The sequence below is a fragment of the Ambystoma mexicanum genome, chromosome 14 (genome assembly GCF_040938575.1).
Source record: "Ambystoma mexicanum isolate Mex_15411 chromosome 14, UKY_AmexF1_1, whole genome shotgun sequence".
Classification (NCBI taxonomy): Eukaryota; Metazoa; Chordata; class Amphibia; order Caudata; family Ambystomatidae; genus Ambystoma; species Ambystoma mexicanum.
In genome coordinates, this window is record NC_090940.1 from 543,289,524 (window position 1) to 543,305,893 (window position 16,370).

A 16,370-nucleotide genomic window follows, 5' to 3' on the forward strand; every position below is an offset into this window, starting at 1 on the left:
AATTTTCATAAAACGAGCACCATATACTGAATTTACCTGTGCCTCCATAGACACAGATTCAGACATTTTAATCCCTAGATTCTGCACTACTTTAGCAGGCTTAGGTAGTGGGCCCAGTGAGACTGGCCAGAAGTCATTTGTCCATTCCTCAGCTGTGCCAGGCGGACCAGAGATCAAAATCTCTGTGTTCCGGCCGTTTAGTTTTAGCCAGTTAGACTCCATCCAGAACTGGATGCCTATGACAGCAAGAAACCACTCCCGTGGTGGGGCGATTCTGAACCACATTGATTAGGGGTGACATAACATCAACTCCAAAATATAGGTGGTCAACACCGGCATTGAGTTCCTACTTAGTTGGGAGGCTGCGGAAAACTTGGGACTCGTCCAATTAATTTGTGACGTAACAGATTCCACTGAGATCACCGACTTACTAGCCAAACACCCGAGCATTCTGCAGGGCATAGGATGCCTCAAAGGCAAACTGATCAAGCTCAACATTGACCAATCAGTGCAGCCATGGGCAATCCGCCATAGAAGAACCCTGTTTCACATGAGGGACATTGTAGCTAAAGAACTGCATGAACTTGAAAAGGCTGGCATCATCTGGCAAGTAACCTGCCCAACCCCCTGGGTTTCCCCCATGGTTGTTACGAAAAAGCCCAAGCAACCTGGGAAGGTACGGATATGCATAGATATGTGCCTACCCAACGCAGTCGTAAAGAGAGAGGGACACAGCACGCTGACATTGGACGCGATCATCACGGAGCTCACAGGGTCAAAGATTTTCTCTAAAATTGATCTCAACGCCGGCTATCACAGCTCAAACTACACCGGGATTTGAGGTACATTACAACTTTCTCGACCCACCTGGGTCTGCAGCGCTACAAGAAGCTAGGTTTCGGGATATTCTCGGCAGTGAGGTATTCCAACAGGCCATCCAGGAAGTAATCCAGGGTATGCTGGTGTACTTAACATCAGTGACGATATCGTCATCCATGCTGAAAACAGGGAGGAACATCTGCATTGCACAGAGTTAGTCCTTGACAGGTTAGAGAAAGCAGGGCTCACAGTACACAGGGACAAACGCAAGTTCCTAAAGGAGGAGATCACTTTCTTTGGCTATGTCTCCAAAAGAGAAGGGGTGTCAGCTGACCCCAGAAGGTAGCGGAGATAAAGGAAGCCTCCCCCCCAACCACACCCAAAGAAGTGCAAAGTTTTCTGGGCATGATTCATCACCAACCTGGCCACCATGTCAGAGCCGCTCCGAGAACTCACCAGGAAGAACGCCAAATGGGAATGGAGCCCACAATGCATCGAAGAGTTTGAGTGCATCAAGAAATCACATCCGGCCGACACAACAATGGCCTACTATGAGCCGGCTCTGGCCACGGAGTTACACGTGGATGCAAGCCCAGTTGGACTCGGGGCAATCCTGGTACATGCACACAGGGCTCTCACAACGACTGAAAAGAGATACTCCCACATCGAGAAAGAAGCAATACGGCCCTGTGGGGATGCCGACACTTCCACATTTACCTTTACGGGCAAAAATTCGGAGCATTCGCTGACCACAAACCACTACTCCGAATCTTCACAGGGTCTTCAGCACCCGTCGGCTAGGATAGGAAAGAGGTTACTGCACCTGCAGCAGTATGAGTTCGAGTTGCTATACCAGGCAGAGGCGGACAACCCTGCAGACTTCCTGTCGAGGCAACCGCACCCTGCAACACAGGGAGAGGTGGACAAGGCAGAGGAGACAGAGGAACATATATGCCAAGTCATCAACGCCACAAAGCACAAAACAGACAGCATCACGGACATCATCAAGGCCACACAAGATGACCCGTGCTGCAACATCATCAAAAACACGATTATGGCGGGGATTTGAACTCTTTTCTTCGACGTGTTCACAACTGGACGCCGGCGGCCAGAGCATTTCTGATGGGGATGTTCCGGTGCAGCAGGAACTGTCCATCTCCAGCAAGGGTCTGATCTTAAGAGGCACCCGGATAGTGATCCCCTGAAGCCCGCAAGACAGGATCGTCTCCCTTGCACATGAGGGACACCAAGGGAAGGCCCGCACGAAGGCCAGGATAAGACACTGGGTGTGGTTTCCTCACCTTGACACAAAGGTGGAGGAGATTGTCGGGGCCTGCCTCCCATGTCAAATCACAGGAGCATCCCCGCACCCTGAACCGATTCAATCAGCGAAATGCGGATCCTCGAGGTGGGATGCCATCATTATCGATTTTTTCACTGTTCAGGAGAGCATCTATCTCCTGGTAGCAATTGACCACCACTCACAGTACCCCAAAGTGGAGATCATCAACTCAGACCTCAGAGGACACTGTCATCCCGCATTGGAAAAATGTTCGCGACACATGATCTACCACGGCGTATCAAGAGTGATAACGGACCACCTTTTCAGCAGACAGACATGAACAAATAGATGGAGGAACTCCATATCCAACACCACTGCATCACCCACCGTTAGCCACAAGCTAATTGGGATGTAGAAAGATTTATGAGGACAATCAATAAGGTGCTACATATCTCAAAGAGTCAAAACAGCCACTGGTGGGTGGACTTGTACCGGTTCTGAGGAACTACACCTCATAGCTCCACAAATGTACCCCCGACAGATCTCATATATGGTAAGGAACAAATGGTTAACTTGTCTATTCCTCATCACCCGAACAAGGGTGTGGACGACAGCGGAAGGACTCACACAAAAAGAGTTGCAGAAAATAAGTACATGAGCCACAAGAGGAACGCCAGGGAAGCCAGACACAAAGTTGGAGGCAGAGTGTTGGTCCTGTGAAACCCCACGTGGTCAAAATTAGAGTCGAGATATGACCACCAAACGGAGATATGACCACCAAACGTGGAAGGTGACAAGGACTGAAGGGTCGATGGTGACGGCAAGTAGAGGGCAGCAAACGATCATTAGAAATGCCTCCTGGTTTAAGAAAGTGCCAGAGGAAATGGGCATACGGAAACGGGCAACTCCAAGGAGACGACGACCCAGCACAGCACCATCCGGCGCCAATGGTCGAGGAGGAGGACACTCAAGGTGGCAGCCCAGGTGAGTTAGCGGATGAAGAAAATGCACCAGACCAGATAGAAGGTGAGCAAGATGGGGAAGGTAAATCAGAGACAAACACGCCCCTGCGGCGTCATAGGTATAGCCTGAGGGCCGCCGCCCATAGCCCAAGCGAGGCTGCAAGACTATGAGTGGTGAAGACACAAAGACTGGGTGGGATTTTACCTGTTCCTTAGAAGCAAGCCCCGCCTGCATTGGACTGGAGCATGCTGGTATTGTTAATGTTTTGTTCATTTAAAATAAACGAGGAATGTTGTATCCGCCTCACGTAACGCGATGACGTGAGGTGTAAAAAAGGGCCAGCCCGAAGCCGGCAGAGCAGAGCGAAACCAACACGCAGCATGACATGCTTTCTTGAGCTCCTGATCCGAGCCCGTGCTGACACGGTGGTGCGGCCTGCTAACAGTTCATCCCCCGCCGGCCCCACCAGCGCGGCACACCACAACCATCACAGGAGAAACTGACTAGATATCTATCAGGTGCAAACTGGGGTTTCTAGGGTCGTGTTATCAGAGGCTCCTGCTCGGGCTTACTACCTGTTGGCATCAGGTGGACTTGTGATATGGAGAGCTGTACGGAATTTCCTCTTATGCCACTTCAGTATCCAGCGCCATTCAGGGATGCAGCAATAAATAGTCATTTGCATTCCACCCCTCCCACCGATGGTGGCGCTTTACTACTCTCTGCACTGTGCAGTAGCCCAATCCCACCACTTACATTGTGAGGTCATGAGGCATCCAATCCTTATGCGCTTGGCAACTACTCTTGTCATCAGTAATCATGGTACTGTTATATTCCAGTCTGTGTGTTTCTCGCCCAGACATCATTCCAGATTATCCCACTCACCCCGAAGCCTCTACAAGCCAGCCCACTACCTACAGACCAGCTTGCTCCTCATAGAAGCCACTTCAAGGAGCTTTAGAGCAACCGTGATCAGTGTGCTCTCAGCTGGAGGCTTGGCTCATGCAGCCTGGCCATAAAACTCTGTTGCAAGGTGCGTCTTTGCTACAGTCAAGCGGTCATCCTTATGCCACCAACTGACACTAGTTAAAGTCAAGTGATACAGAACAGTTTGGTAAAATTCCTTCTTCTGGACATAATGCAAATATTGTGATGAATTTAAGTTAGGAAGTTTGCAAAGTTCCGTAGGAGTTAAATTCTTAGCAATCTAAATAATATGGAAGCAAGTAGAATGTTATTGTTTTATTTGTTTTCACATTGCTACGAGACAGCAGAAGTCAACAAAATTCACTTGCAGTTCCATGTGTTCTGCACTGTGCGTTTCCCGAATACGACAAGTCTCACCTTAGCAATCACATCCAGTGTCACCCGGCTCATCAGGTCATGAATCCGGACCTCTGTTTTTCCATCAGCATTTTCTGCCAGCTTTTCCATCAGTGCCTCAGCTTTCTCATTGAACGTGCCGATTAAACCCTTCAGGTAGCTGCAAGGTAGATCAAGTCACATCAACACTGTCCGCAGCAATAACCTGCATTCATTTTCTCTGTCTGCTACCATTGCATTTGGGCCAGCAAGACAGGCCAACAAGTCAACTTCTCGCTTCAGTATGGGGGGAATTCAGCAAACTGTGGAATGTTCTTGCTACCTCCTCAGTGCTTCAGCTGCATATGTTTAGTTAGGATGTTTTTTCAAGTGCTGCACTCCATTTCACACTGGTTTATAGGATTGTATAACAAGTGGGGCCTGACGCTAATGTAGTTGGGCCCACCACAGTGATGTTAACATCTGTAAATGTCCATCCAGTGCTGCAGAGTGGGCATTTACAGGTTTTGGGTGGGCTTTGCCCGCTCAGGCCCTACCATGTCTATGCTTCTAGCTAATGGTCGGAGTTGGTTCAAAGAAGGTAAGCAAACAGCTCAGACAAAACAAATCACAAGGGTCCTGCTGTGGCCTTGAAGGAGCCAGATGTTACTGTGTGCTGGCAGAGCCTTAGTTCTAAAGTGAGTCAATGCTGATGATGAAGCTTTTCGTGGAAGATCCTACTGTGACCCAACACTTGCTGTCCCATGGTAGGTGGTATGGCTGCTCTTTGCTTTTCAACCATCATGAAGTAGTAATGGCACTGTGCGTATTACATAGAGAGTCAAGGAAGCAACTTGAGGGTATGGGTTGAGTGAAAGAAGGTAGGTCTTTAAACCTCTCCTGGAAATTGCCCACCAGCAGTATTGCATTTCATGGAGTCAGATCAGAAGACCCAGATGAGCAATTTGGAAGTCCCAGCTTCATAAAAGCTGCTTTGCCCAGTCCACTTCGAAAAATCAAAACCCACTGGTTGGCTGCACACATCTGACTTACGTGCGGCTGAAAGCGGGGTCCATCATCCTGCGTTGCTTGTGCCAGTGATCATAATCGCGATCTGTCAGCAGCCCTTTTCCCAAGCATCTACAGTAAACGAGAGAAACAAGGGCGAGACAACATAATTCCATTCAATTATAAGCATTAAACTGAATGGAAGCAATGCAACAATACAGTAAAAATCTAGAGGTCTGCACGGAAAGTTCTACGACAATGGAATCCAGATAGTGTTATGATACATTCTGAATTCTGTGGACTCACTTTGCATGAACAAGCTCATCCACCACACCGCAAGTGAGAAATGTTCATTAGCAGAGAGAACCAGTGAACAATCACTATGCCACCTCTGCATTACCAGAGTTCACGGTTCTTAGACACTAGAAAAAGCAATAGGCCCAAAAGTATGCAGTGAAATAATCTTTTTCAATTTAAAAACATGATGGAATTCTGAGAACCTGTTCTTACTTTTTTTTAAAAAAAATTCTTGGCAAATAGTAGCTTTCCGGACACATGGATATAGGCCATCCTATTTACCATATATAAGAAGAGATCCAGAGAACTTTGTGACAAATTCCAATGTATAGTCACAGCTTTAGATGGGGGAGCCCCTTTCCATGAGGAGGGGGAGGTGAGGCTGCTAGCCGATAGTCCCCCTGGGGGTGCTACTCAACGGGAGGACCCCACTGAGAGCAGTGACCAACTTGAGATAAAAAAAAGTGTCCCTTTAACCCTCCCACTATTTATAAACCTTCTCTTACTCTTACTTCCCATCAGCTACCCCAATGTACTCCTGCTGCACGTCTCAATAAGAAATGACTGAGAATGAAAATACCCATAAGGTATGCAATTACAGTTGATTCTCCGGTAAGGATCTCCTCCCATGTGGCCAGGGGATGGCAGCCGCTACCTGATCCTGGCCCTGGTGTGGTACTATGATGCAGGATCACATGGGGGAGATGGCTGTCGGGGAAAGGTGGTGACCCTATCAGGAGAGCCACAGTATTCTTCCCTTTCTAGAGAAGAAGACCTCATAATTCTTAGTTCCTTATGGCCTGATGTTCCCATACAAATCCCAGAAACCCCTTCCTGCAAATCACTCAAGACAAAATACCATTCACACCTCACACACTCACTTAAAACAAACCTAACATCTCCTGTTTCTAATGTTGTTCGAAGTAAAAGTCCTAAACAACATCACTTTAAAATCCTAGAAATTCTATTGACTCCAACTCCCATGAGGCCTCAAGTATTGAGACGAGGAAGAGGAAGAAGGAGTTGTTCCAGATTGAAAGAAACATAACGCTGAATATACAGACTAGTTGTTTAAGGTTAATCACGAGTGTGTGGGGCATTTAAAAATGGTATCCACACTCGACATGCAGGCAGAGCAAGACAAATTAGCCATATGGGAAAGGACAGTGCTGGAGGAGATCGAGAGAGCAGGCACTTCCAGATAGCAGCTTGCAACTGCGCAAGTTAGATAAAGGCATGGCGCAATGCCAGGAGAGATGCAGCGGGACAGCATTGGAGGACCATCGTAGCACCAGGAGCAGCAGCCGAGCAACCGGAGACCCGGTCGTGCCGAGAAGCAGCAGTCTTCGGCCACTGAGAGAAGCCGGCAGGTGAGCGCTTGGCTACTGGGAGCGCTAGAGGAAAGTCTGCAGTGCGAAGGAGGCTGTCCCAGAGAGGAAGCTTCATCGCAGCGATGTGCCATGGGTCGGGAATGCTGCAAGATAGTGGTGACTGCCCAGAGCGATTGGGGGCCCCCGGAGGCATGTAAGCAAATAAATCAAATACAAATGTTTGAATACCGACCATGTAAAGCACAAAGGCAGAACTTGAACATGTCCCCATGTATGAGATACCAATGTGTGAAAGTTGGCACAAGTAGTACCTCAAGCAAATAAAGTAGAAACACAGTGAAGTAATACAAAGTGCGGGGGGGGCGTGGCTAGTCGCCATGTAAGCTGGTCGCTTTTCAGTGAGCTCCGTCTGATGCAACTATAATCCTGCTGAATCCCACCTGTTCCCGGGCGCAAAAAGCAGTCAATAACTTCCACGAACGTGGCTGATAGAGGTCAGGTGATCCTGCGAGAAAATTGGGTCGCTGAGACCCTTCCCTGCAGGGAGACACCAAGGAGTTATCGTGAGGCCCGCGGCCCGAGTCGGAAAAAATGGCGCCTGCCGAGAGCTGAGAGACCGAGGCACGGCAGGCCGGGCACCGAGCCTGTGATCCACACTACGCGAGCCCGCGACTCGGCAGGCGAGTAGGCGACCTGCGCGAGCACTGGAGAGCTCGGCGAGCGGACTGCGCTTGGGGTCGGCTGCCGCCGGAGCGGAGCCTGTATGCCCCGGAGAGCCGAGCACGCTCCTCCCTGAGGCCCCTGCGGGGAGCGGGCGCCCAAGGGGGCTGGTCTGTGAGTGCGGGCAGGCCCTGTGAGTGAGGACCGCGCCGCCCGCTGAAACGCTCAGCCACAACGTTCTGCCTTCCCCACAACTGAGGCAACACCGGGAGGGCGGGCAGGCCCGCACTGCGGCACCGAGTCGCCGTAGGACTCAGAGCAGCGCCAGGTGAGGAGGAGGCGGGCGGGGGGACTGAGGGGCACAACACCACCGCCAGCCCCCCCGGCCACAACGAACTAAGCCGGCCCAACCTTGGGCCGCAGACCCTGTGGAGCCCATTGCACCTCGGGCCCAGAGGCTGGACCTCACCGACACCTAGGTGGGCCCCGCCGGACTGGCTGACGGGACGAACACCCTGCTGCAACTGCGTTACGTCCTGCGGTGCCCGGTCTTGCTTGAGCACTGCCCTGGACTCCCTCCATAACATCGAGGGGCATACCCTGCACCTGCTTCACAACTCACCCTGAGCCTTCCCACTTTACTGCCCAGGACCGGTCCGGAAGCTCCCACCCCCCATAAAATCAGAAGTCAACCGGACAACAGTGCGGAGCCCGGGCTGAGATCGCGGCGCGGCTGAGGCCCGGACCAGCCATCTCGCAAGCCCCAGCACCCCCAGCCCGTCAGGGTATGCCCGTCAAAAACGTTAAAGGCAGACAGAAGCAGACCACAATGGACACTTATGCTGCATGCGGGGCGTCCAGGGTGGCAGCCCGCCCCACGGGCTCCACGCCGACTAAAGGGGTACCGCCTGGGAAGCCAACAGAACCACCAAATTTGCAGTTGATGGAAGCCATCTTGACCCTGCAAAAAACCATGGAAAGCAAAATCGATGCTGTGACAATCGACCTGAACTTGCTCATACAGGACGTCCGTTCCATAGCAAGCAGAACAGAGACCCTTGAGACTCAGGTCCGGGAGAACACTGAGACCAAAACCCAACTCCTGAGGGACGCGGACATATCAACCCAAAAGATGAAAAACCTGGAGGACAGAGCCGATGAAGCCGAAGGGAGGGCACGTCGCAACAACATAAGAGTCATTGGCTTGCCCGAGGGCATTGAGGGGAACGACCCCACGAACTATATTGAGAACCTCCTATTGCAAGAAATTGGGCCAGGGAACCTGACGCAGGGTTTCACCATCGAAAGAGCGCACCGCTCGCTCACCAAAAGACCGCCTCCGGGGACGCCTCCCAGGCCCGTGATCGCTAAGGTGCTTAACTACAGGGACAGAGAGACTATCTTGGCCTTCTCGAGATCGCGAGGCTGCATAGAGCGAGACGCGGCAAAGATAGCTATATACCCTGACTACACCTTCCAAGTGCAAGTTAGAAGAGCCCAATTTATACAAACGAAAACTAGACTGAAGAAAGCGGGCCTGCGCTACATGCTCCTGTACCTCGCCAGACTGAAAGTACTGCCAGACAACAAGGCGCACCTGTTCGATACCCCTGCTGAAGTTACTGAGTGGATGGATAAACAGCAACTCCCGGAACTCGACATAAAGGACCGCAAACCACGGCGAACAGCGAACGGAACAACCGCCCGGAGCTAAGGTATCTGCACACCCGGGAAATGCAATGAATACAAGTCAGCTCATAATTGGGAACAGCAACTTAGATCCTACCAGAGCTACACTGAACCATGACCGCACCTACACCTCGACGGTGAAAGCGATGCCTTCTGCCCCCAGGAGGAATTAGGGTATATTAAACCCGCCCGTAGGGCACCAAGAGACCACTCTGAGGTCAAATGGAGCAGAAACAGGGGGAAGCCCGCTGGACATGTTACGTTACAGGGAAGTTTAACGTTAAAGGGGGGAGGGAACCTGGGGTTATGCACCCACGGTTGGGTTAGTTGTTTAATTATACCAAGACCACTCAGAACATGGAAGGCTGCCAAAACCACGAGAGGACGCACCAAGAGCACCCCCCAGGCAAACTGGACTAAACCGGACCCATGGCAGACACCATTAGAATTTTGACTTGGAATGTCCGAGGAATGAACAGCTACATCAAGCAGCGCCGGATCTACGCATTCATAAAGCGCAATAAAGTCGGAATCGCCCTTCTGCAGGAAACGCATCTCAACGCACAAAAGTTAGCCTCCTTGTCCAAAATCTGGAGAGGGACAATGATCGGATCCTCATACTCAACGTACGCAAGAGGTGTCCTGATCTGGATAGCCCCCACCATCCCTGTGAGGCTGCTGAACACTAAAACGGACAATGAAGGCAGAATGGCTCTAGTGCATGCCAACATCGAGGGCAAGGATCTCTGCTTAGTTAGCACCTATGCATCCAACCACGACGCCACTGTCTTCTTTCGCTCCCTATTTAAGCGCTTTAGCCCATACAGGGATTGTACCTTCATATGGGGGGGGGGGCACAACTGCACTCTGAATCCCATTGTAGACAGATCTGATAACAAGCACACCCGCCCGGCCCCTCCCGCCAATATCTTGAACACACTGACACAACAATTAGCGCTTAGAGACCTGTGGAGAGAAGGCCACCCAGAGAAACGGGAGTACTCCTACTATTCGGCCCCACATGCTGTCCACACTAGAATCGATTATATCCACGTAAGTGAAGAACGCCTAGCCATGTTTAGGGACACACAATACCTAGCCAGGGTGCTGTCAGACCACTCCCCATTGATAAACACGTGGTTAGTGTTTGCACCGAGACCCCCTGTGTCCACTTGGAGGCTCAGGTCTGAAGCCTTGCTGGACGAGGCTTTCACCGGACAGATTAGAGAACACACTCTAGACTACTGGCAATTAAATAAGGACAGCGTACGGCTCATCAGCACGGCCTGGGAGGCGTTTAAAGTGGTCATAAGGGGAGAGATGATCGCAGCAATAGGAGGTGCCCAGAAGTCCATACTCACCTCACTAACACGCAACGAAAGCGAGCTCAAGGCACTGGAGGACAATGCTCCTGCCAACCCTGCCCATGTACTGAGAATAATAGAGCTTAAACAGGTCTGCCTGGAGCTCTGGGCGTAACTAGGGAAGCTTAGTTACACCAAGCATACCGAACGTAGCCATGCCCTAGGTGATAAGCCAGGTAAACTGCTAGCATGGCTCTACAAAAGGGAAGCCCCAGGACGCCCATCTGCCAAGTCCATACCCCCGACGGCAAACTGGTGCAGACGCAGGCTGAAATAAACTCAGCTTTTGCCGGTTATTACCAGGCACTGTACACTGAACCCCAGTCAGCTTCCGATAGCGAAATAGAGGGTGTCTTAGACATCATAAGGCTGCCCAAACTTGACGGCCAACTAGCCGAGGCCCTAGACGAACCCATTACCCCAGAGGAGGTCCTGGCTACCATCAGATCCCTCCCCTCCAGCAAGGCTCCGGGAACCGATGGGCTCCCTGGGGAATTTTACAAAACATTCCAGGAAACGATGGCCCCGCTCCTGGCTCAGGTGTTCAATGAGGCATACGAAACTGGCACCCTCCCTGACACCATGAGGGAAGCAGTGATTATCCCCCTACTGAAACCGGGCAAAGATAGCGGAGAGTGTGGCTCATATAGACCCCTATTCATGCTCAACGTAGATAATAAGATCTTGATGGCCCTATTGGCTAGGAGACTTCGCAGAGTGATTCCCCAGTTGATACACCAGGACCAGACGGGCTATGTACCCGGCCGAACCATCACTGAAAATATATGCAAATGACATCATGTGGTGTACAGCACCAATGGCAATCTCGGGAAATGTGCGGTGGCGTCCCTGGACGCCACCAAAGCATTTGATTCAGTCTGATGGAAATGGCTGCATGCCACCATGACCAAGATGGGGATAGGGCCGGCATTCCTAAAATGGACTAAACTCATTTACACCGACCCCACGGCTAGGGTGCGCACAAACAACACATATTCGGCAAAATGGAGCCTCTACAGGGGCACCCGTCAGGGATGCCCACTCTCCCCCATGCTATACATTATTGCAATAGAATCTGTGGTGGCATACCTAAGGCAGGAATATGGGGACGGGGGCATCACGATTGATGGAGTGACCCACCTGGTCCCATGTACGTGGACGACACACTCCTCTACTTAAACAACCCAGAACACTTATTGCCCTACATATTGGAGACACTAGACAGGTTTAGCAGATACACAGGAATACTAATTAACCACGATAAATCTTGCCTCTTCCCCCTTGCATCGCTAAGCGAAACCAGCGCAGATAGACTCCCAGCCATGGCCTTTAGATGGGAGATCACCACCTTCAAGTACCTAGGGATAGACATATATCGAGACCCTAAAACAGAGCACACCCTCAACACACAGAGAGCCAGAGATAACCTGGAAAAATCTATGACCTCCTGGGGCAAACTCCCGCTTTCTGTCACCGGAAGGGCTGGCTTGTTAAAGATGGTGGCGCTACCCCGCCTACTCCATTTTTTTACCAACATTCCCTACAACATCCCCCAGAGGTTCTTTAAGGACTTGAACAAACTGTGCCGGAGATTCCTGTCGCAGGAAGGGCGACACAGAGTGGCACTGGAGGTGATGCAAAGACCCTACATCAAAGGCGGTCTAAATATCCCCAACTTTGAGCTATACTACTTAGCCGGCCAACTAAAGCATGTGATTCAGTGAATGGCGGACGAGGCCACCACCGACAATCACCTTTTACAACCAGCCATCCCCCACATGCTACTCAGAGACCTATTCTGGGCCCCAGATGGAGTGAGCCAGCACGCACCTCACTTAATGAAACTGGGAATCCAGATTTGGAAAAGAGCCTGCATGATCACAGGGCTAGTCGACCCATACTCACCCCAAATACCTATCGCAGCAATCATGGCAAGCAGACCGGGAGGCCTGAAGGAGATCAGAAGCACTTGGGAACCCTGGGGGTCGCTACCCTCCGAGACCTCGTGAACGACCAGACCGTTTTGGCGTTCTCAGAGTTGCATGAAAACACCGGTTTGCCGGTAGGACAGTTCCGGCTCCACGGAGCAGTGACAAGGAAGCTCGCCAACAGATGGCCTGATGTGGAGGACCCGGAAAATGGACTCGATACCATCGAAAACATGTTAAGTACAGCTGAGGGCGGACACAAAATCTCAAGACTGTACGAAACACTTGTAGACAGTGTAACCAGACAAGATCTCAAATGCAGGTCGAAATGGGAAATGGAGCTAGGCCAGCAATTTGAGGACAAAGGGCCTCATTACGACTCAGGCGGTAAGGGTTTTACGGCGGCGTAAACAGCGCCGACCCTTACCGCCTGAGTACGAGGTCCCTTAGCGCCATGGCGGACTTAACACATGCTTTTAGCAGGTGTTAAAATCCATGGCGCTAAGGGACCATGGAGTTAATTACGCCACCGTAATTTACGGTGGCGTAATTAACGCCTTCCCCACTCCCATTATGCCCTATGGGGCAAAAATGGGAATGGGGAAGGGTAAATGGGGATTGGGGACTTACCGCCCCGCCAAGGTCAGAATGGGGCGGTAAGTCCGCCAACCACCATGGCGTAAACCTACTTTACGCCATGGTGGTAAAGTCACGGCCCAGGCGGTAACTTACCTGGGTCGTAATGAGGCCCAAAGAATGGGATTCAATAGCCCACTACCATAAGAAAGTGTCCAGGAATGCCCGGCTCCAACTAATACAGTTTTATATCACCAACAGGGGGTGCCTCACACCTGAAGTTTTCGCCAAATTCAAAGGAGCTAGATCAACGGGGTGCCCCAAATGCAACGAGCCCCATGCAGGAATGACCCACATGTTTTGGGATTGCCAAGTCATACGAACATTTTGGTCACAGATAGCGGCGAAGGTCGCTAACTCGGACATTATCGTGGACGTAACGTCACCAGGTGCGTGCATTCTGGGTAGATACAAAAGGAACAAGAAGAAGAACAGGCCCCTGTGTAGGCTCAAATATTTGATATATATCCTAGCAAAATAATGCATAGCCATGGGGTGGAAGTCTCCCAAAACCCCCAGCGTAGCATTATGGTGGGAAGATCTCCGCAAGTGGACAATTGCCGAAATGGGAGCGTGGGAAAACGCGCAGAAGGAACAGAGACTCGACATCAGTGAGGGCTTTCAACAATGGGTGGCGCTCACGGTGTCATTATTTCATCCACCAGCACCTGCTGCTACCTCCGAAGATAGCAGCAGCCCTTAAGGCAACCCGAACTTGAAGTTACGCTATGGAACATTTGTGGTCTTGGAAAGTTGGGATGGGAGGGGGGAGGGAAGAGGGGTTATTTGAGGTTTCATTTGATGCAACAGTGATGTTAAATGTTTATTTGTTCAAAAACCAATAAAAACATGTTAAAAAAAAGTAACACAAAGTGCTATACTAAAGGACAATGAAACTGAGAAGAATTCCTGATGAAAGGAGCACATCAGGCAGTGAACATTTGGTGGAAGATACCTGCCAGAGAAGTATACCAGGGGATCTGCAAGACCCCAGGGGGATTGCTGGCATGGGAGTATACCAGGCAATCCATCCAAAGTATATGGAAGTTATAAGGCAATGTGGCAAGATGCCTTTCAGGAGAGTACACCAGGCGGTGTGAAGAGCCCAAAAGGGGATTCCTGGCAGGAAAGTATAACAGGAGATCCATTATAGCTGTAACAAGGAAATCTAGTGTGGAAGTTCTCATTTGAATCAAATCCTTTTTGTGAACTCAGTACAAAGAAATCCAGAAAGAGCTAAATGTTCTGGAACATATTGATTGCACAAGAACTTTCTGAACTGAGTATAATGAACCAAAGCAACTGTTGTTTGAAAGAGACACTTTTGCCATCCTCAAAAAACTGTTGTTTAAAAGAGACACTTTTTGCCATCCTGCCTAAGTATCCATGGGGAGGGAACCACCCACTGATCCAATGATTTCTCCTGGGCAAAGACTGTTTCTGTTGAATGTATGTATTTGCTTTAACTATGAACACTTTGTGTCAAACATAGGTCAGAGACATTTCCTTGCACGCGTAGCTGTTCATTTCTAGTGTGAGCATCAGATTAGTATGCTTTGGACACAAGCACAGGTTATAAGTTTGATGACTTGACACAGACTGATCTTTAGTTTTAGTTTCCTAGGTAGGGAAACTCTCTTTAAGGTAGGACAGAGAGGCCTTTATCCAATCCTTTTTAGTTTAATAAAGATGTCTGATAATGAAAGTATTACAACTGTGTGTTTGCGTCTCATTTCTGACCTCTCACATATGGTGTCAGTAGTGGGATCAGACTCAGTTGATAAAAACTGGGCATACCACACGAGTATAATAAATACTAGCCCCACATTTGTTACATCTGCCGAAGAGTGGAATAGCAATACCCCTCCTACAAATGAAACTGAGGCAGGTTCCATTTCCTCAAAACCTGTATCTAGAGAGAATTCTAAGCAGTCTCTTTTCTCTGCCAGAAGATTGGGATCTTTAAGAAAAAATCACGAGACCCTTATTCCTTCAAACTCTAATGTAGGGGTTGTATTCCCACTGTTATCCAGTCAAGCCATTTTACCAGCTAGAAAACATGTTGAGGGCAACATTTACCATCTTTTCTGCCCATAAGACTCTCTGATACCTGGAAAAGATAAAATAAAGTTTCTTTGCAGTTAGGGATAGATTTCCCCATCAGGGTGTCCCTATATGTTAACCCCTGTAACGAGAGGAAGTTAAAAATGTTTCTCCTTCTTTCTTGTGGAGAAGAAATGAGGTTTATTTTTTTAAATCTTTCTCAATTCTTAAAAAAATCAATAGGGGCAGAATAGTGGGAAATATGGTGTATGAGGTTTTTTGGGAACCATCCGAAAAACAAAAACATAGAGACTATTTGATAAATAACACGCCAGAAATATTTGTCATCTTTGATAAAAGAAACAGATTGTAAATCAACTAATGAAGAGACTTTAGGGAACAATGAACATGTGGGGGGTCGATACCTTTATACCGGGGGATCTGCAAGATCGCAGGGAGGATTCCTGGGAGGGGAGGATGCCAGGCAATCCACCCAAAGTATATGGAAGATATAAGACAATGTGGGACGATACCTGTCAGAAGAGTACAAAGAGTAGACCAGGGTATCTGCAGATCCCCAAAGGGGATTCCTGGCAGGAAGGTATACCAGGAGATCCATTAAAGCTGTAACAAGGACATCTAATGTGGAAGTTCTCATTTGAATAAGATTCTTTTTGAGAACTCAGTTGAAAGAAACCCAGAAAGAGCTAAACATTCTGGAATTTTCTGAACTGAGTATAAAGAACCAAAGGAACTGTTGTTTGAAAGAGACACTTTTGTCATCCTGAAACACTTGTATATAGGCACGCTATAAATAATATAATAAATAATATCATATCATAGCCTCACAAAACTTTGGCTTCACATTTGGGTCTCAGACTTGCATGCTTGTGTTGTATCCTCTTGGTTCACTCTCCTGCCACGTGTACAACTCTCAGTTGTTTCGGAGTCCCTGACCCTCTCATTCATCCAGATCCCAGACCCTCTTGCAAAACTCACACAATTGTATTGTATTTGTTTGGTTCACTCTCCTGCCAAATATACAACG

The 16,370-nt window shown here is 49.4% G+C and overlaps 1 protein-coding gene across 1 annotated transcript in view; it reads right to left on the reverse strand.

Annotated features, from left to right (window-relative positions):
• The window catches only part of LOC138526943 (cholesterol 24-hydroxylase-like), a 309,716-nt gene that overhangs the window by 164,470 nt on the left and 128,876 nt on the right, over positions 1-16,370 (reverse strand). The window contains exons 5-6 of the mRNA XM_069637836.1: positions 5,420-5,506; positions 4,409-4,547 (exon numbers count right to left, since the gene is read on the reverse strand). Of these exons, the coding sequence (XP_069493937.1) occupies positions 4,409-4,547; positions 5,420-5,506 (226 nt within the window). The remainder of the gene's footprint in view (positions 1-4,408; positions 4,548-5,419; positions 5,507-16,370) is intronic.